Raw genomic sequence first — 26,267 nt, 5'->3', positions numbered from 1 at the left:
CGAGGCAAAGCAGTATATTGCCAAAATAGTTGTGTTGTAACTCAGGTATGCACATAGCATGTATCTGGTTTAGCCAGTGTGTAATGTTGAATAGCAAAGATGCAACGTTTCACATATATGGCTGTGTATGTGGGGAGAATAATTCTGGAAAAAAGAAGGATTCCTTGAAAAAGATAAGTGTTTCATTATGGGTGTTTTCTGTTTTTATATGAAATTTTTAGCATGACAACATTTTGAAAATGACTGTTGCTTTTTGTGCATTAACTTAGGAAAAAATTAGACACCAATAAGTTTTTGACCTCTCTTCAAAGTCACCAAGTTCATGACTTTTCAGTGGGGGTATGGATATTCAGAAAATACCGTATGCTCTCTATGAAGAAATCTGAATTTTTATATTTTTAATTTTTCAAATACTATATCACATTTTAGTGTAACCTAATACTGGTGCAGATCTGAATCATTTCATACTGAACTAAATGGAGATAAAATGGAGATTATTTGTATTTATTATAAAATAATCGATCATTCTTTTCTGAAAAGCTTTTTTTATTACTTATTTGTAATTTATATCACACAGCATATCTCATTTATATCAAAATGAAACTTCAATGAAATAGACTTATGAAAAAAAAAAAAAAAAGATACCAACTTTAAATACACTCTTTTGCAAAAAAATTGAAGTACCATGAAGGAAGTGGTTGTTTTTTATGAAATTGAATATGTGTATAGCTCATACACAGATAATAAAATGATTAAAAAAATCAAGGTCATAGTACCTGTTTACGACTCACAATCACCCATTGAGTGTTCAAATTAGTAGTTGGTCGAATCGCCCCTGGCGGTAATGCATGCTTGAATTCATCGAGGTAAGGAGTGCTGCTAGAGGTTCCTGATGTCATCCTGCGACACATTCTGCCAGGCATTCATCAGTTGTCGCTCCAGATCTGCGATATTTTGAGGTGCACGAATCTGGCAGCCTACCATGTCCCAGACATGTTCGATTGGCGAAAGGTTCTGGTAACCTTGCTGGCCAAGGAAGAATATCAATCGCATGGAGACAGTCCAGAGATATGCGAGCGGTATGTGACCTGGCATTATCTTGTTGGAAAATGGCTCCAGGATGACGTGCCATGAAGGGTAGTGCAACCGGCCACAGGATGGTATCAACATATCGTTGAGCTGTTAAAGGTGTATGGAGGATGACTAAAGATGACCTGCCGTTATAAGAAACAACGCCCCACACCATCACATCAGGGATTATTGGCTGTATGCCTTTGTAAAACAAAGGCTGATTTTGACCGCTCGCCCCGTCCTTTCCAGACACGAAAACGGTGGTCATCTGCTTCAAGAGTGAAGTGGGATTCATCACTGAACACTAATGATGCCAGTCTGACGACAGCCATGGTGATCGGTTGCGACACCACTCCAGACGACTCCGCCGATGTTGTGGAGTCAAAGGCAAGCGTCTTAAAGGCATCTGTGAGCATAACCCCACCTCAGGCAAGAGACATAAGATGGTGGACAGTATCACGAGAGGTATAGACGTGGCTGTAGTGCGTTGAATAGTCGACAATGGTAACGTTGGGGCGGTTCGGGCCTGGTGAACAATCATCCTATCTTGCCTCCCATTTGTACTTCTTGGCCTTCCAGAACCTACATTTCATCGGCAAATTTCTTGTAGCAGCCATTACTGCCAACATCTTTGCACAGCAGTGTCTGTATGCTGCAAGTGGCGGCCTGTTGCTCGGTATGACCACCCAGCTTCATGCAACCCTACAATGCGACCGTGTTTGAAGTCGTTTAGTTGTCTGTAAGGTCTTCAATATCGTTGTAATGGCATCTTTAGTTGCTTCTTTACGGAATTACAATGACAGCAACAAAAAAAGATAAATTTTCCGCTTCTGTTACTGGTTTTACACTTTGCGCACTATGATCGCAAGTCTTGTTCATTTGCCTCGAAACTTTGATCAATTGCATGTTCGATCAAGATGTTTTTGCATACCAAATTTCGTTACGATCGCAAATGTCCTTCTTTGGTGCTTCGATTTTTTTGAAAAAGAGTGTATATGAGACCAATTTCATTTTTTAAATAACTAGTGTGTCATACTGCAGTAAATTAGGTTAAATTAGATTATTTGTTACTGAAGAGTACATACAGATTGCTTGCATTAAAAGGAGTTTCATGCAGTTTCATTAAAAGTTTTCATGCAGTTTCACTGTTGTGGTACTTTCTGATTATCTCTGTTCCCAAGAATAGTCACCACTAATTTATTGACAAATTTAGGACAAAAAAAAAAATTGTTTGTCTATCTTAATGACTCACAAGTACTGTTCTGTATATAAATATTAAAAGCTATATTTTATAAGAAAAATATCAGGAAAAAAATATACTTAAAGGAAACACTGATTAACGAAGCAATTGCTATTTAAATACAATTTAATATGAAGTTTGCAAATGCACAAGTACTCAAATACACACAAGTACCATTCTTGCCATATGAGAGAAAATCATTCAAACACAGCCTTTCATTTCAGTTTTGGGGAATCAAGCTATAACTAGTGTTCAATAGTTTATTCATTCAGCCACTTGTAGGCCTTGCATTAAAATAATAATAATACAGTCAAAAGTCGTTAATTCGGACACCCATAATCCGGAATGAGCTATAATCCAGACTTCAAAGCTACAAACTTTCTGCGCCGCACAGGTGTTTACGAGTGCGCGTAAGACCTTTTCGGCTACGAATATGTTTGTGCGAATGCACGTTTGATGTGTAACGGACGGTATAATGTTGCAGATTGCGTTGTTCCTTAATCTTCGAATTGGATCCGGCTTATTATTTTTTGCATACTGTTAGAGCAATTTCATAAAAGTAAGCTTGAACTTTCGATTATGTCAAATAGAATTTCCGATATATATTTACTAATATGTAATTTGTATCTACAAAGCGAAAGTATGTTTTGAAATCCGAAATCTGTTTATCAATTTCTCACTGCGGATTGGAAGTTGATCTGTCAGCACTATCCTTATCTTCAGGGCAGATGTTTTTATTTTATTTGGCTTATAATTCCTTACTAAGTGTAGTATTTCACCTCGATGTACTCCGTCTTTGATATGATTTAAATCAAGTTCCTCGTCACTATAATTCGCTTCCGATAGTGAAGAAAGTGACCCAGAGGTTACTGAAAACGAAAACATTTCGATTGACAAATTAGTCGGTATTCTCAACACAGCAATTATAGGACTTGAACAGCGGAATTTTGTAACTAAACAAGAAATTATATCTGTTTAATAGAATTAAAGAGAAAGTATTATCACATGAAATGAAGCAACTTTACATTGAAAGAAATGTTTAATAAAGTAAACAAATAAATATTAAGCTTTTTCTTTTTGTAAATTTTGATACCCTTTATATCATAACTGTTCTTTATTTCATAAATTACGGTTTCATATTTTTAATTTTGTAATTTCTGCATGCCATCTTACCAGATTTAAACTGATGATCTATAATCCAGAATAGCCAAAGTCCCGACGAGTCCGGATTAACGACTTTTGACTGTAATAACTTTCAAGCCTTCGAAATACTATACATGTATTTGTATAGCATAGAGATTATAAAAGATAAGAATCTAACCTGTTGTATTGAGGCCAGGATGAATAAATATTTAACAGTTTATCTCTTAAAAGAACAGATTTTCAACATCATTTACTGACATATAATTCTAGCCATTAAAAGTTTCCATTTAAACTTCTACTAGAATAAATTGATACTATATTTATTTCAAACAATAAACTAAACATTCTCTCGAAAAATAATTACATTTTGCTACTTCATAAAATTAAATATAAAACGATTGGGGTAGGGGAGAAATGATTAATTTATGCAACAGCATAAAGATAATTATGATAAAGATATATTCAATAAAATATGCAGAAAACATACATAAAAATCTGCATTAATATCTTACATAGAAAGATATATTTATTTCTTGGTCCTGAAGAATATGGACTATATCAATCATCTATGAAATCAATAATTCTATCTAAAAATCTGTGTAAATTAAAGATTCTTCCTATAATATATCACATATTTTGTATACTGCATGTAAATAATTAAAACTGTTTTTGTAATACAGTTTTATTATTAAAATTTTTTGTATACTTTACTCCACTGATGGAGCTAAATTTCACTAAATGCAGAATCACCATATTAAGCTCCTTATAGAACATCAGCTTAGAAAAATTAGGAAGGAATATGAAAGTTAATTTTTAATAGTGCTCTAGTGTAGAATTGGGTGCCCCTTTGATTAGCGACAAATTTTGTTCAACTTTGGTGATGAAACCCCATTTCTGGTTATCATGATAGTTTTAACTTTGTTTTAGCTTCCTAATTTTTTTAAGTGAAGTGAAGCCTCGAGGGCTATCTGCCTAAGAGGAGGGATGCCTTTGTGGAGAACTTTCTGAGGGAAACTGGCTCGTATACACGTTACACATGGGGAAAACCACGAAAACACCCATGCAGCCAGCCCATTCGCAGGATTCGAACCTCGGACCGAACTACCAGTGTTTAGTGACTTTACCGCTCGGTCGCTGGTGGGCTTTTTTAAGTGAAAATACATCAATATGTACATGGACAAAGTTAAGGCAGTGTGCAAAGCCTAGTTTGTGCAATTCTTTGATTTTTTTTTTAAGTGAAAATTGATCAATGTGTACATGGACACCGAGTTTGAGCAATTCTTTGACTTCTTATTTGGGTTTTTTGTAGCGGCCATCTTCTGATTTTGGTGTCAAAACAGAATCGCAAAAAAAAATCAAGGGGCACTCAATTGTAAATTTTAACTTTAACAGTAATCAATAAGGAAACAAAGCTCAAGTTTAATAAAAGATGTTGGTACCTTTCACTTAATGGGATGCCACTTGGTGGCAAACATTACACATTAATGTGAAACCAAAGTAGAAATGGGAATGTCAACCCTAATGATATATGCAGCTTCATGAAAAAAATATATACGTATAAATCTATTTAAAAAAACACAGACAATCAAAAATAAGAATGCGTATAGCTATCCCAGCTGCAATTATACAGTGATTCATTCATAGTTACAGGTGATAGAATTCTACAAACCTGAATTCTCAACACAAGAAATATACAGACCTAATGGCTGCCATGAAAATTATGTGTGAACCTTTGAATTTGCAACTCTGTATACTTTTCTTCTCAAGGCATAACCTTTCATTGCAACACCATTTTGGTGCTTCGGCGGTAGTAAAATATGATCTGGTTTTGAAACAGTTTTTCAGTGGGCTTTAGAAGACTTTTATCATTTGACAACTGCTAAATCACATAGTATATATTTTTTCTTTCAAAGAAAAGGAGCAAAAAAATCAGGTCTTCAACAAAAAAGCTCTTTAAGACCTCACAAGGAAAATTACTGAATTGATATTAATTTTTACTGCTTATTCACAATATGTTATTGCAGAGCTACTCACGAGATGAAATAAATAGGTTACAACATTTGGTGCAAAATTACTATTGGAATCCCATTAACAAAAAGTACCAAGATATTTACTGATGGCAAATAAATGGATTTGAATTAAAAGGTCCAATTCTACCATCTACATGACATCTTATCCAGACATAATATAAATTACTAGATGAATTCATTGAAAATCTGAAGATTTGTTTATGCATTAGAAAAGCTTGTATCTCATTACTTTCAACAGCCTGAAGCCAGATCTCATATTCAATTGAACTAAAATTCATAAACTGTAAATTCCATGGTACATCCCATGAAATATTTAATGTACTATTTTTAGAAATCGTAGTGCATGACACATTTTGAACTTCACTAGGATAAAGTTTTGTTTCAGTTACAAGTTCATCATTAGAAGAAATCTGCATTTTGAGTTCTTTTATAGCATTACTGAGAATAATGGTAAAAGAATTGATATCCACTATAGTATCCTGATATATTCGATACAACCAGACAGGATCATAACAGCATAAGAAAGGTACTACTACCGAGTTTTCAATACTAGCCTGTTCTTCTTCAGGCAAATGCTGAATTCCTCCATATTCAACAGAATATTCTGGGTGAGGAACAGAATTATTTCTTATTTTGTTTTCCCAAGACCAATATATTAATTTCAAACCAGGTATATTGGCGAAAGTTTTATACGGAGTGCTAATATCTGGGTTCACACCAAATGGGAAAAGTTCAATAATTACTGAATTTGGTTCTAAAAATAATGAAACTACTAATAACGAACCATGCATTCCCACTATAATTTTGCTTTGTAACACTATTTTGATCACTTCTAACACTGAATGGTTTTCTAGATTCATTATGCACGTTTCGAGATTTGAATACATTTGAAGAGTTTTCATTACTTCATTCTCATTAAGAATCTTTCGGTTGTGCTTTCTTGTTAAAAGAACAGCAAGCGGCTTTTCATCTTTTGGGTTTAAATTAAACTGCTCAATAAAATAATTACGAAATTCTAATATAACTGAATATATACCAGTGAAAGGTTTCTTTAAAGGACCTTGTGGTTCTTTAAATCCATAGTGATACCATACTGTAAGCTTGTTTAAACCAATATAAACATTTTGAATGCAGTGTAAATTTTTAGAAGATAAAGACTTAAGGTATAATGGTCCATTACTTAAGAATTTATTATATAAATCTGCATAAGGACCAGAAGCTCTTCCATCAGCAAATGTAAAAAATACATCTTTGCAAGACATACCAACACCAAACTGACATAATTCTTTAAGAGTTAAAAACGCAGGTAATAAGTCATCATGAAATACATGCATTAAATTTTCAGGATTAAACCTTTTGAACATCAATGAATGACCTTTTATATAGGAAATATTAAAATTCTGAGCTGCAGAAGCAGGCATATCAACATAGTTGAAATACTGTGTATTATGATCTGCTACAGATGAAAAATCAGCTAAAGCTGGATCAAATCTGTCATGTGGTACACCACTAATAATAGAATTTCTTTGGTGAAATACTAAAAATGTTTCAGATTTTGGTTCATAACATAGGTTTCGGAAATGACACAATCTGTCGGTATGATTGCTTCCGCGACAAAATACCGAAGAAGAAAAAGTGCTAATATCTACTTCATTTAAATTCTCATATTTCGGATACGAAGGGCATTCATTAGATGTTGATTTCAAGTACTCTCCATTATAAAAAATGACACAGATTATAACTAAACAAAATGGAAGCAAAAAATGCTCTATGAATTTGTTGACGATATACATCAGAAATGATCATGCACAAACATATTCCGTACACATCGCACATTTTAAAAAAGTAGCGCTGGCGCGAAAATCGTACTTCCACATAATTTGTAACGCCAAAGTAAACAAGTTACCACTTAATATATCGCAAGACGAACGGTTTGTCAACAATAATTTTGCGGTTCTTTTCTTGCTCTCTGGGCATATATTTAATCTTACATTGCCTGTTCTGATCTAATTCATCAAACGTATATTTTCTATTAAAAATAAGTATTGCCTAGTATATGCGATATTCTGGAAAGTTCAGGTATTGAATGATCATCCGCAAGTCTTTTTTGTACAAATATGAGTAATATAATGGACTTCAGTATTTTTTTACATTACATTTTGCTTTACATTCTACTTTTGCTGTAACACCCAAAACGAAAAACAGATACCGAAACCTTTATTCGGATTGTAAATGCAATGTAACCTCTATCAGGTCGGGGACAGACTTTAGGAGTGACAAAAGTTTTCAAATTTAGCGAGTTAATGGGTGGCAGATTCTAGGAATTGGGCAGAGAAAAGCCTAGCGCTCTGACACTGCCCCCATGTGCCATACTATGAACACTACGATGGCATAACATGCAAGTGTTTCATGATATGATAATTTCTACTCGAACATGTTTAAGGATAATAGTTATGATTACAATTTTAAGTATATTTATAAAAATTTAATTTCAAGTATGTCCGCACATAAGGTTTAAATTGAGTAGCTTAAACGAAGCCACTTATTTTTTAGTTTTATGGTTTACAATAGTAAAAATGGCAACGATGTATTAGTTTGGTTGTGGTTATTGGTTGGAAGAAAGAGTGAAGTAGTAGGAAAAGTATATAAATTGGAGCGAAGAAGTTTTATTATTAAAATTCAGTTATGTCTTACGCGTATCTGTTCAAGTATATAATTATTGGTGACACAGGTAAGGATTTTTTGTTTTTGTTAATACGTTTCGTAATTAAAACGGAATTCATTTCAGATCGATCTGACATATGTGTGCTGTTTATTAGATGACTAATATTCTGTGCGTAGTGCGTGTCATCCTTTTTCTTCCTCTTCCCTATTTTTCTAATCGATCGCTGTTTATCTTAGAAAATTTTTTTGAAAAGTCTTCAAGTTCTGTTTGTGAGCTGCAAGTTTCATTTTGATTAAATCTGCGTGTTCATTAATAATAGAATGATTTGTTCTCGACACACCCGTTTATTGAAACATTAATTTTTATGGAGTCAGTTTTTGAAAATAAAAGAGAAAATTGAATGAAAAATTTAAATGTATTTTTAAATTGTTTGATTTAATGGAAAATTAAGATATTTTTCGTGCATCGATCAATGTTTAATGCTTATGTGTGGTTTTTTTTAAATATTGGGTATCAGTACAATTATCTTTATTTTTACTACATTGTGAAACCTTTACTTTTTTTTTTTTTTTTAACGTTACAGTGTAGATGTTTTTCTTTAACTTATCTCATATAATAAATATTTTCATTAATCACCTTACTAAGAAAATTATTTTGGTTGCATATCATGAACACTTTCTCGTAACGAAATTCTTATGATTTATGTCTTTGTTAAATAGTATTTTATTTTTTACTCTACTTTCCATAATTTTTAATCAGAAGTTAATGTTTATCATAATTGTTTTAATTTTTTAAGTGATAAAAATGCAGGTTGAGTTCCTAGATTATAGTTATTGATTATATTATTATGTAAATTTTATATGTCTAAGTAATAATTGTAGTTGTGTCATTAAATACTAATCAATAATCAGTTACGTCTATGAAATATTTAGTAATTTTAATAAGTATTGTAAAATTTAAAATGATTTTCTCATGTAATTCAAGATGCTGCCATACTGTGGAATATTCAAAATAGAAATTTTATATAGTTGAGTGTATGTATAATATTGTGAACGCGACGCATGCGCAGAAAGTTTGTAGCTTTGAAGTCTGGATTATGGGTGTCCGAATTAACGACTTTTGACTTATATACAAAGCGAAAGTATGTTTCAATATCCATCAAAAAAAAAGTGGAATTGCTGCAAAAAATGGATAAAGGCATATCCTTTGTTTCTCTAATCATTCCAAAAACTATTTATCAATTTCACGCTGCTCTGCGGAGGGGGGGGGGACGCCGTGGCGCGCAATGAATTGGAAGTTGATCTTTCAGCACTATCCTTATCTTCAGGGCAGATGTTTTTATTTTATTTGGCGTATAATTCCTTACTAAATGTAGTATTTCATCTCAATGTACTCCGTCTTTGATATGATTTAAATCAAATTCCTCGTCATTATAATTCGCTTCCGATAGTGAAGAAAGTGACACAGAGTTTATTGAAAACGAAAAAATTTTGATTGACTACTTAGTCGGTATTCTCAACGCAGCAATTATAGGACCTTGAACAGCGGAACTTTGTAACTGAACAAGAAATTATGTCTGTTTATAGAATTAAAGAGAAAGTATTATCACATAAAATGAAGCAACTTAAACAACTTACATTAAATGTTTAATAAAGTAAACAAATAAATATTAAGCTTTTTTTTTGTAAATTTTGATACCCTTTAGATCATAATTGTTCTTTATTTCATAAATTACGGTTTCATATTTTTAATTTTATAATTTCTGCATGCCATCTTACCAGATTTAAACTGATGATCTGTAATTAATCCTGAATCGCCGAAGTCCCGATGAGTCCGGATTAAAGACTTTTGACTGTATTGAATTTCAAAAGGCAAAACTTGATCATGGAAATGTATGCATATACATACATGGATGCCCCATAAATGCATTTTCGTGGCATTACGAGTTGTTTATCACGTTCGTTCCCTAGTGATTCTTTTCAAAATTGGGTGGATAACTACAAAGTGCCTAATTCTTTTTACAAAATTCATTTACAGTTTTATGTTGCAAATAACGAACATGTGGGGCATTTTTTGTTAAATTTATAAAGTTTATGGCTTATGCTTTTGACAGTGTAGTTCAATTACTCAGTTTTGTTTTTTAGGCATGCATGCTTTTTATTATTTGTGATATAAAATTTTAGATTAATTTTGTGAAAAGAATTATTTAATCTCTTGTTCCTATTAAAATATACGATAAATTATTTTTAACCTTTTCGTTCATTACTTTTTTTAAGAATTTTAAATAAAAGCATATTTTATAAAAAGACAATAATTTATTGAATGCTTTAACTCTTATCTTTTTAGTCTTAATGACAGTCGTCAAACTATTCAATTGTTGTGTCAAATAGTTTAAAAATATGTCGATTTTGCCCCCCTCCCCACAAAAAATCAGAAATTACATTAAAATTGGTATAGTTCCATTATCGGGACCATATGAAACTACAATGAAAATATATGCACAGAAATGCCAGATCTAGTGAAAATTCCCATTTAACCTTAAATTGCACATCAATAAAGGTTTCTATAAATACACATATATTTTGATTGTGCATAAATTTAGATAGTTCCAAATTTTTTAAACTATCAATAAAATACTGGTTTAAAAAAACTTTGGTAACACCACAAATCTAACAATTTGGAATAGACCAGAGACAAAAAGACTGCAATAAAATTTTTTCAAAAGAAAGGCATCATTCATGATAGAAAACAACTACAAGATGAAATTGTGTTTTATTGATCACAGTGAAATCACACTGCACAAAAGAATCCTGTAATGGGGAGAAAGGGTTAAAAAAAACACAAAACATTGGTTCAAAGGATCGAAAATACCCTTCCTTACAGATGTAGGATGTTCAGTAGTTTGCGTGTGTGTGTGCATGTCAGGAGATGTCCTCTGTTGAATTTTATGAGCTCCAGCTGAAGATGAACCACAATATACTTGCACACTGAAACAATTTTCATGCTTAAGGTGTGTGCCATAGATTTAATTGCTTGACCTACTTTGAAAATGATGGATGCGATAAAATTACTGAAATAGACTGGAACCATTTTCACTCAAAAAACTATGTTGGACATTTCTTCCACCGCAATGAGTTTTCATAAAAAATTGTGTAGAGAATTAAACGAATATTTTTTAATAGCTGTTCCAAATCGATCAGCAAAAGCTTTACTTTTATTGAATGTAATAAATGAAAATATTGTAGAAGGAAGCATTAATTTATACTGGAGTGATTGTGGAAAAGCATATAAGCTGGTTGCATTGCGAGACGATGGCTTTGAACATTTTACTGTCAACCACAAATATAATTTCGTGGATCCTGAATGTGGTTATTATACACAAACAATACATCAGTTGTGGGAAAGTGCTAAATGACATAATAAAAACCTTCGGGGCACTACTCAATAGCACTTCAATTCATACTTACTTGTTCGAATTCATGTGGAGGCTTAAAACAAATGTAATGTAGGAAATTAACCTTTCATTAAAATAAAAATAATATTCTTAGGTAGTTATTCACTATTATTATTTAAAGTTACCGCAATGTTTTTTGGCATCATCAGCATAACAGTTTGGTTATTTTTTACATAATTATGCATTAAAAATATCAGGGACTAGTTTAAAAATACATGGTAAACTTTCAACTATAATGATGAATACCATGAGTGAGTTAAATAAAAGCTTATAAAAACAAATTTAATTTCCTAAGATAAGTCCAGGAAGTTACCTATTAAATATTTTTAAAATTATTCTTGTTTTAAAAGAAGTATTGGGTTTTTTCCTAAGCTTTAAAATTTTCAAATCTTTATAACAGATACATTTTTGAGTATTAAACATTTTAAAGTCCAATAAAAGAATATTACTATGTACCACAATAAAATCAACATTTAAAAAGAAGTGCTGAGAAAAATATATGCAGATGCTTCCCACATTATGAACAAGTTATGTTTCCAAGACCGGTCATACCATAGTTATGTTTCCAACACCGGTCATACCATAAATTTGTTCTTAAAATGTGTCTAGGTTCATTATGCATTTCTCCTAATGATGTTTCTTAGATTGACAGCTATAATTACTGTAAAATAAACAGTTAACAAGTAAACAAAATGCACATAATTTTTTAAATGCAGTTAATTATGAATAAAAAATAATAAATAAACAAAGGATTACTCTCCTGCAGTGGTTCTCAACCTTTTGACTAATGCATACCATTCTAAACAAAAATTGAAAACCTTCAGTACCACCACTACAAAGTATTACTATCAACACCACTATTAAACAAAGCTCAGATCGCATAAATTTACGTGTGTTAGGGAAAAAAACTCAATCCGGATGTTGGGGTTTTAATTTTTGAATTTAATAGTTAAAAATACTTTGCTTCGTGCCGTTATCTTCTGACGTTCGACCATATGCATTTCCTTCCTACGTACAAGCAGGACACGTAATAATGGCTACTAAGTAAACCTTCATTTACACACAAGTCAAGTAATGCTCTTTTCCCCTTTCTTTGCAAATCATACAGAAATTTCAAAGTAGTCTTACCATATTCAGCCATTTTACCATCTAAACCATAAACAAGCAATATACTTCCCAACCAACACACACCACAAGCCCTTACGAATTTACTGCAATCATGCACCCAATTACGTCATAATAGGGTTTCCATAACTTTCAACTACTCAGGCTACTATAAATGAAACAACAACTTAATGATAAATCAAACAACTTCGCGATAATACAAGGAGTACCCATCTCTCTACTCTAACCTAGATTCCTTCTTTTTCTTTCATAGAGAGCAGCCATTTCTAAGAGAACTTAAAAAAAAGCAGCTTTATTTTTTTTAGAAAGCTTGTAGGTTAACATATTAAAAAACTTACAAAACACTATAAAGAAGAAGATATTAAATTTTGGGAGGATATGAAGTGTTTCATTAACAGTAAAAATATTTTTTTATATTTGAAATTGACATGCAACTTATACCTAAAAGAAAATCAGGTAAGATATTTAAACTATTAAATGGAACGTATGAAAAATTGGATATTTGATAGAATATTGAAGATTTAGTATAAGACAATTGTATGTATTAAATTTACAGTCTGTATTCATTCTAGATTTAAATTAATAATTTAGTAGATTGAATTGTCATAGTAAAATTCTATTCTAAAATTTTATTAAAAGAAACCCATTAAATTTTTTAAAAAAGTGAAGCAAAAGTTAAGGTGATCCTATGCAGTTTTAAAAAATTTGATTTATTTAAAGTGAACTTAACAACCACAATTAAATTTTATAAAATATTTTAGGTTTTAGATTAAAGCTGATTTACATAAATTTGTTATACTATTTGAACATATACAGTCAAAAGTCGTTAATTCGGACACCCATAATCCGGACCTCAAAGCTACAAACTTTCTGCGCATGCGCATAGGTGTTTACGAGTGCGCGTAAGACCTTTATGGCTGCGAATATGCGTGTGCACATGCGCATTTAATGTGTAACGGATGGAAAAATAAGAGTAAAAACGGACGGTATAAGCTAAGCTAAAATTATCTAATTCAGTTAATGTTGCAGATTGCGTTGTTCCTTAATCTTCGAATTGGATCCGGCTTATTATTTTTTGCAGACTGTTAGAGCAATTTTATAAAAGTAAGCTTAAACTTTCAATTATGTGAAATAGAATTTCCGATATATATTTACTAATATGTAAAGGATCTTCAAAGCGAAAGTATGTTTCGAAATCCGAAATCTGTTTATCAATTTCACACCGTGGCGCGCAATGAATTGGAAGTTGATCTGTCAGCATTATCCTTATCTTCAAGGCAGATGTTTTTATTTTATTCGGCTTATAATTCCTTACTAAATGTAGTATTTCATCTCGATGTACTCCGTCTTTGATATGATTTAAATCAAGTTCCTCGTCATTATAATTCGCTTCGGATAGTGAAGAAAGTGACCCAAAGGTTATTGAAAACGAAAAAATTTGGATTGACAAATTAGTCGGTATTCTCAACACGGCAATTATAGGACTTGAACAGCGGACTTTTGTAACTAAACAAGAAATTATGTCTGTTTAATAGAATTAAAAAGAAAGTATTATCACATGAAACGAAGCAACTTAAACAACTTACATTGAAAGAAATGTTTAATAAAGTAAACAAATAAATATTAAGCCTTTTTCTTTGTGTAAATTTTGATACCCTTTTAGATCATAATTGTTCTTTATTTCATAAATTGCAGTTTCATGTTTTTAATTTTGTAATTTCTGCATGCCATCTTACCAGATTTAAACTGATGATCTGATCTATAATCCGGAAAAATCGATAATCCGGAATCGTCGAAGTCCCGACGAGTCTGGATTAACGACTTTTGACTGTACTGATTAATCAGCTTTATAATTTAATTTAGTAATAACCTCTTAATTCCTTATTTTTAATTTGAGTATTTTCTCTCTGTTTTCAAACAGTACTAATAACTTTTCTGTACTGTGCTGTTTCTAGATTACTGCATGTTGCATGCCTTGCATAACGCTGATGACATAACTAATTTGAAACTTTAAGTCAAAATTTTGAGAACTGAAACCTTTCTAACCAAAACCTTCTCAGGATAAGCTTCTATAATGGATAATTACACACTTTAGTTTCTTCTCCTCTTCCTGTAAAGACAATATTTCGCTGTGCTTTCTTCTTATCGCAATAGTATCAAAAATGTAAATGTTTATATTTATTTATTAAGAAATGGGAAAATTTTAAAATGTTTCAGTAGATATCACTGCAAATAATTTTAGACGCTAATCAAGCCTGTTGTTTTAAAATTAATAAAATGAAAGAAAATGTAAATGCAAAATTTTAATTGTTAAAAAAAGGGGGGCAGATATAGCATTTATATAATAGCAAATGACATCTATAATAAGCTTCATTTAATTGCTTGCAGTTCTTCATAACTAGGGGAGTAAGATTAATCAAAAAATTAATAAAGTTGATTTCAGAGAAATCTATACAGAAGCAGGGAAAATAACATGATATAATGTAAACGTAACTGGAAAGTTTGTAAGCAATGGCCAAGAAAAAAGTGATATTTCCTCTTCTGTGTCATATTGTAGCATACATAAGGGAAATTAAATTGTAGAAAATTGTCTAAATATCTTTTCATCATTCTTTATTTAAAAGATGTCAAAGAATTTGTTTTATCATCTGTAAAAATTTGAGAACTTTTAACTGATACATTTTTAGATGTTGAAATTTTAAAGTCATAAGTGCCAAATAATTGTAAAACAAAATTGAGCAGTTCTTGAAAATTTGCCAGAAAATCAGAATATATGTTAAAAATTTCATATTAAGCACTTTACCACATTATATTATCATCCACTAACAATATGTATACAAAATATATACTCAATAGCTTATCAGGATTTAGTTTAGAAATCAATGACCAACTTTTGAACAATAGCAAAAAACATCATGAGTAAGCTAAATAAAAACCAAAATAGAGGTCTGGATTTATTGTAGCAGTATACAAACAGGCCTGACTCAACGAGTTTTGGTACCTTGGGCAGTCAGTATAGTTGGTGCCCTGTATAAATAAACATATTAATATTTCAAAGTGAAATATTCTTTTATTTACTTACTGATTTTGCAAAATATTCTTTTATTTAATTATTTATTGTGCTTGCTATGTTGCCTATGCTTGGAAGCAGTACTGTTTGCAGACATGCTTCTCTTTATGAAGGAAGTTAAAACAGTTTCTTTGCTTTTGGTATATGAAATTGGATGAGGAGAGACGGAAGGGGGGAAAAAACTATTTTTTAGATTCTACAAAATGGCATGTTATTGAATATGTATCTTATATATATAATACAGATCATATACAGTCAAAAGTTGTTAATTCAGACACCCATAATCCGGAATGATCTATAATCCGGACTTCAACAAAGCTACAAACTTTCTGCGTTTATGAGTGCACGTAAGACCTTTACGGCTACGAATATGTTTGTGCGCATGCGCGTTTGATATGTAACGGGCGGTATAATGTTGCAGATTGCGTTGTTCCTTAATCTTCGAATTAGATCCGGCTTATTATTTTTTGCAGACTGTTAGAGCAATTTCATAAAAGTAAGCTTGAACTTTCGATTATGTCAAATAGAATTTCCAATATCTATTTACTAATATGTAATTTGTATCTACAAAGCGAAAGTATGTTTCGAAATCCGAAATCTGTTTATTAATTTCACGGGGGGGCTGGAAGTTGATCTGTCAGCACTATCCTTATCTTCAGGGCAGGTGTTTTTATTTTATTTGGCTTATAATTCCTTACTAAGTGTAGTATTTCACCTCGATGTACTCCGACTTTGATATGATTTAAATCAAGTTCCTCGTCACTATAATTCGCTTCTGATAGTGAAGAAAGTGACCCAGAGGTTATTGAAAACGAAAACATTTCGATTGACAAATTAGTCGGTATTCTCAACACAGCAATTATAGGACTTGAACAGTGAAACTTTGTAACTAAACAAGAAATTATATCTGTTTAATAGAAGTAAAGAGAAAGTATTATCACATGAAACGAAGCAACTTACATTGAAAGAAATGTTAAATAAAGTAAACAAATAAATATTAAGCTTTTTCTTTTTGTAAATTTTGATACTCTTTAGATCATAATTGTGCTTTATTTCATAAATTACGTTTTCATATTTTTAATTTTGTAATTTCTGCATGCCATCTTACCAGATTTAAACTGATGATCTATAATCCGGAAAAATTGATAATCCAGAATAGCCGAAGTTCCGACGAGTCCGGATTAATGACTTTTGACTACATATATAACATAGAAACTAAATTTAGTATTACTATTATAAAATTCATAGGGTATTAAAATTTTTAATGCATAAATTTATAAATGCCATAGGGTAAATTCATTAATGCCATAATTTTTTTTATGAATAGGTTCTAATGTACATAAGAACATTGAACAAAAAGTATTTTCGCACATAAAAATTCATTGAAACTGAGAATATTTGCTGCTTTTGCCTTGTTTATGATTCAGTTATCAAATGTTATGTTTTTTGATGAAAAGCATAATTTTAAAGTAAAGACCGATTACTTTAAATTTATCAATAAAATAAAAATTCTAATCCTGTTCTATATATTCATGTATTATAAAAGTTTAAACTGTTAAATCAGATATTTTCTATAAATCATCTTTGTAATATAATTTAAGTAGTGTGTTGGATATTAGACTTTATTTTTAATAAAGTGAATTGTTTACTTTTAATTATTTTGATGGTACATAGTTTAAAGAAAACCACTAATTATCAGGGGTGTTTGTGCTCCGGGGAAACCCCGGAATTCCGGAAATTGTGGGGATCGTCGTTCAAAAGGAAGTAGGAATAATAATGAATTATTTATTTTGATCTGGGTAATTTTGTTTGCTTTGAAAGCAGAAAATGCAAGGTCAGTGTGTGTGGTGAAAACTTTTCCTTTCTTTCTCCAAAGGCAGTGATAATGCGTGAAAGGGGGGAAAAAACTTCTTTTTTGTTCTTTCCTTATTGCGAGTTATGACTCATTCCCCCGGTTCTCAGACATTCTCTTCTGGATTCTTTTCGGCAAGTAGGCGCGGCAGAAAAAAAAAGGGAGAGACTTCCTTCGACCAGATGTGCGATCACGTGACTCTGGGTTCAAAGGTCTTATCTCTCCTGGCGTGGCGCCAATAAGTAGAGAAAGGGGGATTTTTTGCCGTATTAGCTATTTGTCATTGATCGCTTCTCAACTTTTTTTCTCCACTGTGTAAAATTTTCAATTCATTTATTGATGCACGTGTAAATTTTTCGTTTCGTTTATTGAAATATTTTTTTATTTATGTACGCAAGAGAATTTCTCTGTGAAATTTCTCGATATAAATAGTGATATTATACAATTAGAAGAAGGTGTCCGGAATGCATTTAGGTGGAATTGGATTGAACGGAGAGATGGTAATGGGGATACGATCGGCACATGGTGCAAGAAAATAAATGTTGCTGGACAAGCATATTGTGTTTTTTGTAACTCACTGCTGAAGTATGGTGGGGAAGGATTCAAGGCTTTCACAAATCATTCTAAAACTGTGACGCACATAAAATATTCAAAGTGCATTAGACATTCAATGACTTTAAGTAATTATGCTAATTCAAAAAATACTGATGACTTACTGGAGACTGATGCTCGACCATTGGATATAGTGACAAGAAAAGCACGCCAAGAGGTATTAATAACTTCGTTTATCACCGAGAATTCTCTTTCTTTCAATGTAGCTCCCAATTTAGTTGAACTCTGCAAACAGTTGAGCCGCGATCAGACGGCACTAAACTCGTTGGAAATGTCCAGGACTACTGCATCTTATAAGATGAAATATGGGCTCGCAAAAACTATTAAGGAAAATATCATTGAAACTTTAAAGGAGACTCCATTTTCTCTAAATTTCGATGAAAGTACTAGCAATGCTCAAGAAAGTATACTGGCAGTATTGGTGCAGTTTTATGACAACAATCAAAATGAAGTTCATTTTGCATCTCTAAAGATGGAATCTTGCAATTCAGAAGCTGTTTTTAAAGCAGTTGTTAATACTATTGAAGATAATAATATTCCATGGGCAAACTTAATTAGTGTATTAATGGACTCATGTAACACCATGCGTGGAAAAAAAAGGGTGTTGAAACCAGACTACGATCAAACAAAGCACCCCACTTATTAGATATTGATGGTGACACATGTCACACAGCTAATAACTGTGCAAAAAAATTTGCTTCATGTTTTGATAGATACTTAGAAGATTTGTTTGATGACATCTATTTTGATATGAAAAGCTGCAGTAAAAGAGAAAATTTTTTCAAAATCTGTGAATCCCTTGCCATTAAAAAACTTAAGCCCTTGAAGAGACCAGACCATAGGTGGGTGTACATTTTATGTGTTTTAGAAAGAATCAAAGATCTGTGGGATGCTCTTATTGCATTTTATTTTCACTACTTGGATAAAACTGATAAAGGGGATTATTTTTCTTATGTTGAAACTGTATACAATAAAAGAAATATTTCTGCAGCTCAGAAAAAAATTGTTGAAGGGGTGTATTCTTGCTTGCATTCCCAACAACTCACAAAGGATGCTTTAGCTCGGAAAAAAAGAATACTAAATGGGTTATTTGTTATGCAAAACAAAACTATAGTGCATATGGCATTATATTCAGCAGTATTACAGATTTCAACACATTTATTAAATTATTTGAAACAAAAAACCAATGCTTCATTTAATACATTCCAGTATTTATAAATTGATGGCAAAATTTTTCTCTTTTTTTATGAAGCCAGAAAATATAGAGTGCACATCTTATAATGATTTATTAAAGGTTGATGTCACAAATCCAGAATTCCATCTACCTAGCAAAGTAATATTTACTGATGCAGAAGCTTTTACTCTCCTGAAGAAATTATCAAAAAATCATCCAATAGCAAAATAATTCCAAATTTCTCTGATGAAAGCTTATACTAATACAGCACAGCATATGAAACAGAAATTACCCCTTAAAAATTCATATCTAATTAGTTTTACAGCATTAGATCCAGAGCTAAGAGGTAAAACCAGTACAATATTAGCTTTTGAAAAATTATCATCTTTTATGTCCTATATTTTTAGTGATAATGAAAAGTCAAAAGTAGAAGCTGAAATAAGGTTATACCAGAGTGGTATTGATATCACCAAAGAAATGCTCTACACATCTGATGAAAGTGGAAATCAAGTCAAGTGTACAATTGATAAATATTGGTATAAAGTTTTCAATTTAAAAGATGATTTCACAAATGATTATAAGAATCCTACATTGGCTAAATTGGTCAAAGCCTGCCTTAGCTGCTTCCATGGCCCATTAATGGAAAGTGCATTCAACTTAATGGATACACTTGTCACTGACTGTAGAACCTCTCTTAAGATTGATTCCCTAGATGCAGTGCAGACTATTAAATATGATTTAATGGCTTCTAAAGAAACCTCATGTGAAAAATATGGCTAAAAAAATCCAATGACTGATCCAATTCACAAAGATCTCGTACTGAATATGAACAGAAGTTGGAAAACATATCAAGAGGACTTAAAAACATGTATTTCAGATGAATCACCTATAAAAGTCTCTGAAAAACTTTCTACATTAGCAGAAAAGCAAACTGCTTCTACCTCTGCATGTGCAGTTTTCGAGGAAATTTCTTCAATTGTAAATGAGGAAAATAAAAGTCAACCTTCCTGCAATTATGAAGCTCACCACAAAAGAAAGACAAGCCCACAAACATTAGCAAATAAAAAAAAGCAGCAGAAATTAGATAATTTTTTTAAAGAATTAATTCAGGTAATTTAAAATATTTACATAAAATGTAGTAGTTTATATGTTTGAAAATTTATGGTTATTAATTTTGTAAAAAAAGTAATCCATTGAACTTTTATAATTAGCTCATTCAATACTTCATAATTGTAATTTTTCATTTCTCTCCCTTCCCTTCTCGAAACTCCAAAATGTCGGTAGTAAGTCCGTAAAAGTTTCAGGGGATTTTTTGGTGTCCCACAAACACCCCTGAATTATTTATTCTGCATAATGCATTGTTAGGAATTTCTTTAAGTGAAATGGTCCAATGTTTTTTGAAATAAAGAAATTTAAACAATTTAATATTTTTATAATTTAATACTATTTGTTTTTATTTTAATTAATAATTTTAATTTTATTTGCTGTAATATCTGACAGAATTTGATCAAATCATCTAAAAGTGGGTTTACTCCTATATTAAATATTTTGCCATAAAAAACATCAAAGTAAATTAACTGCATATTTTATATAATAATTTACCAACAATTTTAGTAGGGTAATGCAAATCATTGGAAAGGAATTTTGTAGGAAATGCACAAGTAAGTAATCTACTGCAAAATGATGACTTAAAACATTCTTTATTATAAATCTAATTGTCGTTTAAATTAAATAAATAAATAAGAAGGAGGTAATGATAAAGATTCGATTCACTGTGTACAAGAATGGAAAATTGGTGAAATTGTATTAACTTATTGTTAAAATTGTATTAAAGAGAGTAAAATAATAAAGAAAACAAAGGTAATTAAAATTTAGGACTCTACTCTTATATGTGCCCTATAATCACCAAATATGGCGATATGTGTTCTGTGCTAGCTTTTGGCACAATTGGGTGTTTTATGGTAACCCTTTTGACATTGAAAACTTTTGCTGGAATGGTTTAATTGCTCGTTGGTTCATGTCGTGTATGTTTTGAAATGGCCTATGTTGCAATGATAGACATGGTGACAAGATTTCAATCGCGTATTTTAGATTGTGTGGAAAGTAAATTTAGTATTAAAAGGTATGATGTTGGAGTTGTTAACGAGTCTTTTGTTCACGGGTATGTTTAAGAGGATCGAAATGTATTTTTGGAATTTCTGTGAGACTTTTAAAACGGAGTCCGAAATGTGGAGCTGCTATAAGAAATCGGACGAAGAAGGGCGTTTCTGATAGTTCTTGTGTGGATTTCCAGTTAAATGCTTGCTGGTAAAGTATGTGGCTGTTAGCAGAGTTTAAGATTTGGATCGTGGTTTTTGTGTTAACTTTTGGAAGAAGTTTTTATCGTTACTTTCAAAATTTTAAATCACAGAAAGGCATGTGATATAGCAAAATTGTGGCACTTTTGTTCATACACATTGTGTGACTGGTGAAATTTTAGTAATGAATGTGTTATGATAAGTGCATTTTATTTTACTGTTTTTAGCTATTTTGTTGATTTGCGTGCAATGCCTAGATTGCGCAATTCATAGATTTTTTTAAAGTTTAAACAGGATGCTGTGTACATGGTATTCTTTGAAATTTATTGTTGTTTTGTTAATTTATTAAAGCAAGGTGTGCGTAGTTCGTAGATTCATTCATTGTCTAGATCAGTGCTCCGCAACCGGTGTGCTGCGGCACACTGGTGTGCCATGAGTAGGATATAGGTGTGCCACAATCAAATACATGTATTTGACTTTTTGCAATTTTTTATCATGTATTTAATACACAATGACAATTTTTTTTTCCTTAATAATGTCTATTTTAAATGTTTTTATATATTTCACTGTTGTGTGGTTGTGTGTGTGATTGTAAGTGTGTCAGCATTTGAATTTTTTCGGCACTTCCTTGATAACTCGGAACTCTTTGGTGTGCCACGAAATTCCAAATATGGCGATATGTGTTCTGAAAGATTTTTTGTGCGTCGCAGGTGAGAAAAGGTTGCGGAGCACTAGTCTAGATTATGCAATTCGTAGAGTTTTTTTTTTTTTTTTCCTATTTGAAAACATATCGCTGTGTACATGGATTCTTGTCAAATATTTTTGGTTAGAAACTTTACATTTTTGCTATGTAAATTTTTTGTTTTGGATTTTTAGCTTAAATTGTGTGTTCAAAAGTGGTTTTTGGAGACATTTTAGGCTTAAAGTTCAAAATGTAGACAAACAATTTAGATAGTAATATCAGGGTTCGTACGGTCCTTAAGAGTCCTTAAATTTTTTGAAATCGATTTTTGGTCCTTAAAAGTCCTTAAATTTAATCATCTGAAATTTCTGTCTGTTTTTATGACTGCCATTTTGAGTGTGAATTAGCATTTTGGAGGAATATTTTTGGCGATTCACTGACATATATGTGGGTTCAAAATCGTAAAAAACAATCTTATATTTAGCGTAGGTATAATGAAACACTCAATCGATTTCGAGGGCAGCTAAAGGTCCCTCCTGATCAGGAGAAAGAAATACATAGAAAGAAGAAAATAGGAGAAGGAGTCACAGAAACACGTAGTGCTTATCAGCCCTGCACGTGGTTATAACTAGATTTTTAATCAGAGTTGCACTGGCCGCCTACTTTTACTGAGCCAGGCTGTCTGATCAAGCATAAAGAAATATTAGCGAAGTTAAAATAGGGAGCGAGGGTCAAATGCACCTTACGCTCAAAATCTGAACTTCAAATAATGGAAAGCAACCACTGAACGGATTTTTATACCCTCTGGTAGTACCAAGCGCGAGGAGGTAACGCCATCTATCGGCAAAAATAATTGAATTAAGATAGTAGAATTTTAAAGGCATTAGGAAGGACTGGATTGGACTTCAAATCATTAACTAAACTTTCTAAATCTTTGTGAATGTGAAAAGCCTCAAGAAAATCCAATTCGCCTATGGAAGAAGCCTTTTGGATGATTTTTGCAGACCCAAAATCAAAATTATGATTAAAAGTCCAGCTATGATACGCTATTGAAGACTTGTTAATTTCGCCTTTTTTGACATAAGATTCATGTTCCTTGATACGAAACTTCAACGCTCTTTTTGTTTGGCCAATATATCTTAAACAACACTGACATGATATACTATAAATTCCCCAAGAATTCAAGACAGAAACGCAATCTTTTAGAATCGAAGGGTGAATTTTATTAATAGGGGAGAAACCGACTTGAAAATTGAATTTCTGGAGAATCCGTGCAATTTTATAGCTAACAGAAGGATAAAATGGAAGCACGACAAGGTCATTAATATTATTTCTAACAGTGGAATGTCTTCTTTGATGGGAATCTGAAAATTTTTGACGGCTTTATCAATAATCACGGGAGAAAATCCACGGTCAATCGCAACTGCTCTCAAATAATTAAGTTCATTGGTAAGCAAAGATTCAGAGGAACAAACTTTTAGCGCGCGGAAAACATAATAGTAAAAAGAAGCCATTTTTTGCTTAACAGGGTGGCATGGGGTGGTAAACAAACTACAAAGGGTTTATGGTACACAGTGGTGCTAAAATCGGTTTCATTGCAGATTATAAGAATATCGAGGAAGGGGAGGGAATTGTTGGATTCAATTTCAAGAGTGAATTGGATGGCTGGATCAATTGAATTCATAATAGATAGAATCTCGGATAAATCCTCTTTATATGTGGGTTATAATTTGTTTCTATTTCTAATATAAATCATGGGATACTTGAGTTACTAAGCAAGAAGCGAAACATAAGCATTTCGAAATTCATTTTTTGTAATAAAGAGCTCTTAAACAATTTTTGCTTTTGGAGATGTGAATTCTTTTATTGAACGGTTCTAAATTTGGCGACTTGTCAACATTTTGCAATTTTTAGATCAGTTTCTATTGAAAATTTTTAATTCTGAAATCTTTTTTGCTATCATATTATAAAGTTTCATTAAGGAAACTTATTATACAGTATAAATTTCATTAAAATAATGGTAATATATTGGAATTATATTTAAAAAATAACATTAAAATAAAGCATTTTTATTTTTTGCTGTCGTATTATAAAGTTTCATTAAGGCAACTTATTATACAGTATTTTGAATCTGAAAAATAAACAAGGTATAATGCTATAAAGCATAATTTACGAAACAGCTCTAAGCATAAGCAAAATTAGCTATGTAATTAAAAGTCTTCTTTTTAATTTTTTTCATTGTAAGCATTTTTCCCATGCAATTGTCTCAGAATATGCATCAGTTTTCTCTATAAAATTAATTTTACACTTTTTCCCCTGGTTTTTTTTTTTTTTTTTTTTTTTTTGGTATGATGATTAAAAGTAGCACTTTTTAATCTACTTAGGATTTGTCATCAGCAGTGTAAAATGTGGGATTATCTTTCAGATTTTAGTATATGATGTATTATTAATATAGAGATTAAGGTATGACTGTGAGATAAAGAATATGTAAGAGAGAAAACTCTCATTTGAACTGATGATGTTAAACTGCTACATTTATAATAAGATGAATGTGACTTGCATAATCTTGTGAATTATGTGTATCTGCAACTTGTTTTCAAATGCATATGCATTCGTAAATACCTATGTAAATATCTGAATCTTTTGGAATAGTGTGGATTTTTTTAATTTTAATTTTGGAATATACATGTGGTTGGGTGTTAAACCATATCGAATTGAAATGTGTTAATGCAGCACAATATCATATATTTTACTAAATGAAAATTAAAATTCAGTGTCTATATAATTTTCAAGATTTTTGTGTTATCAGTGTTCATCAATTCAAATTTATGTTTAAAGTCAAATTTGTAATTTCAAAAGCAAAATTATTGTTGATTAATACTTAATATTAGCTTTGCATAGATCGATTTAAAAAAATGATGAATTAAATGCTTTGCAGCGGGGGGAACGCCGTGGCGCACAATGAATTTGATCTGTCAGCACTATCCTTATCTTCAGGGCAGATGTTTTTATTTTATTTGGCTTATAATTCCTTACTAAGTGTAGTATTTCATCTCGGTGTACTCAGTCTTTGATATGATTGAAATCAAATTCCTCGTCATTATAATTCGCTTTCGATAGTGAAGAAAGTGACACAGAGGTTATTGAAAGCGAAAAAATTTCGATTGACAAATTAGTCGGTATTCTCGACACAACAATTATAAGACTTGAACAGTGGAACTTTGTAACTGAACAAACTATGTCTGTTTATAGAATTAAAGAGAAAGTATTATCACATAAAACGAAGCAACTTAAACAACTTACTTTGAAAGAAATGTTTAATAAAGTAAACAAATAATATTAAGCTCTTTTTTTTTTTTTTTTTTTTTTTTTTAAATTTTGATACCCTTTAGATCATAACTGTTCTTTATTTCATAAATTACGGTTTCATATTTTTAATTTTATAATTTCTGCATGCCATCTTACTAGATTTAAACTGATGATCTATAATCCGGAATCGCCAAAGTCCTGACGAGTCCGGATTAATGACCTTTGACTGTATTATTTACTTAATATTCTTTGCATAATAGCAAGAAGCTTATATAATATAGTTTCTTACATCTGAATTCGTCAAATTAAATAATGTAGCTATATTAATTGATGCATTAAAAGAAAAATCAGTATTATACATTTTACATATTTTGTTTTAAACTTCAGTGTGATGTGTTATATGTTTGTTATTTTTAGGAGTTGGAAAATCATGCTTGTTGTTGCAGTTTACTGATAAAAGGTTCCAACCTGTGCATGATCTCACTATTGGTAAAATTTATTAAAATCTTCTGTTTTATGAAATATATGTTTTGCCTTAAATTA

At 31.4% G+C, this 26,267-nt stretch overlaps 2 protein-coding genes across 2 annotated transcripts in view; one reads left to right on the top strand and one right to left on the bottom strand.

Annotated features, from left to right (window-relative positions):
* Window positions 1-5,564: 5,564 nt before the first annotated feature.
* LOC118188052 (protein O-linked-mannose beta-1,4-N-acetylglucosaminyltransferase 2-like) lies at window positions 5,565-7,839 on the bottom strand. The gene has a single exon (XM_035358397.2). It carries the CDS (start codon window positions 7,275-7,277, stop codon window positions 5,565-5,567), a length of 1,713 nt encoding a protein of 570 aa, XP_035214288.1. The 5' UTR covers window positions 7,278-7,839.
* A 220-nt stretch (window positions 7,840-8,059) lies between these two features.
* Rab2 (RAS oncogene family member Rab2) overlaps window positions 8,060-26,267 on the top strand; it is a 52,222-nt gene continuing 34,014 nt past the window's right edge. Inside the window, exons 1-2 of the mRNA XM_035358398.1 lie at window positions 8,060-8,215; window positions 26,142-26,213. Coding sequence (XP_035214289.1) covers window positions 8,170-8,215; window positions 26,142-26,213 — 118 coding nt within the window. The 5' untranslated portion in view covers window positions 8,060-8,169. The remainder of the gene's footprint in view (window positions 8,216-26,141; window positions 26,214-26,267) is intronic.

This window comes from Stegodyphus dumicola, chromosome 12, assembly GCF_044657685.1.
Source record: "Stegodyphus dumicola isolate Sdum_Otavi_A_Nest chromosome 12, ASM4465768v1".
NCBI lineage: Eukaryota > Metazoa > Arthropoda > Arachnida > Araneae > Eresidae > Stegodyphus > Stegodyphus dumicola.
Note: the sequence above shows the minus strand (reverse complement) of the source record. Positions and strands in the feature narration are given on the sequence as shown.

Excerpts from the sequence above, each read along its gene's own strand:
- LOC118188052 (XM_035358397.2), bottom strand. The coding sequence starts at position 7,277 with ATGTATATCGTCAACAAATTCATAGAGCATTTTTTGCTTCCATTTTGT.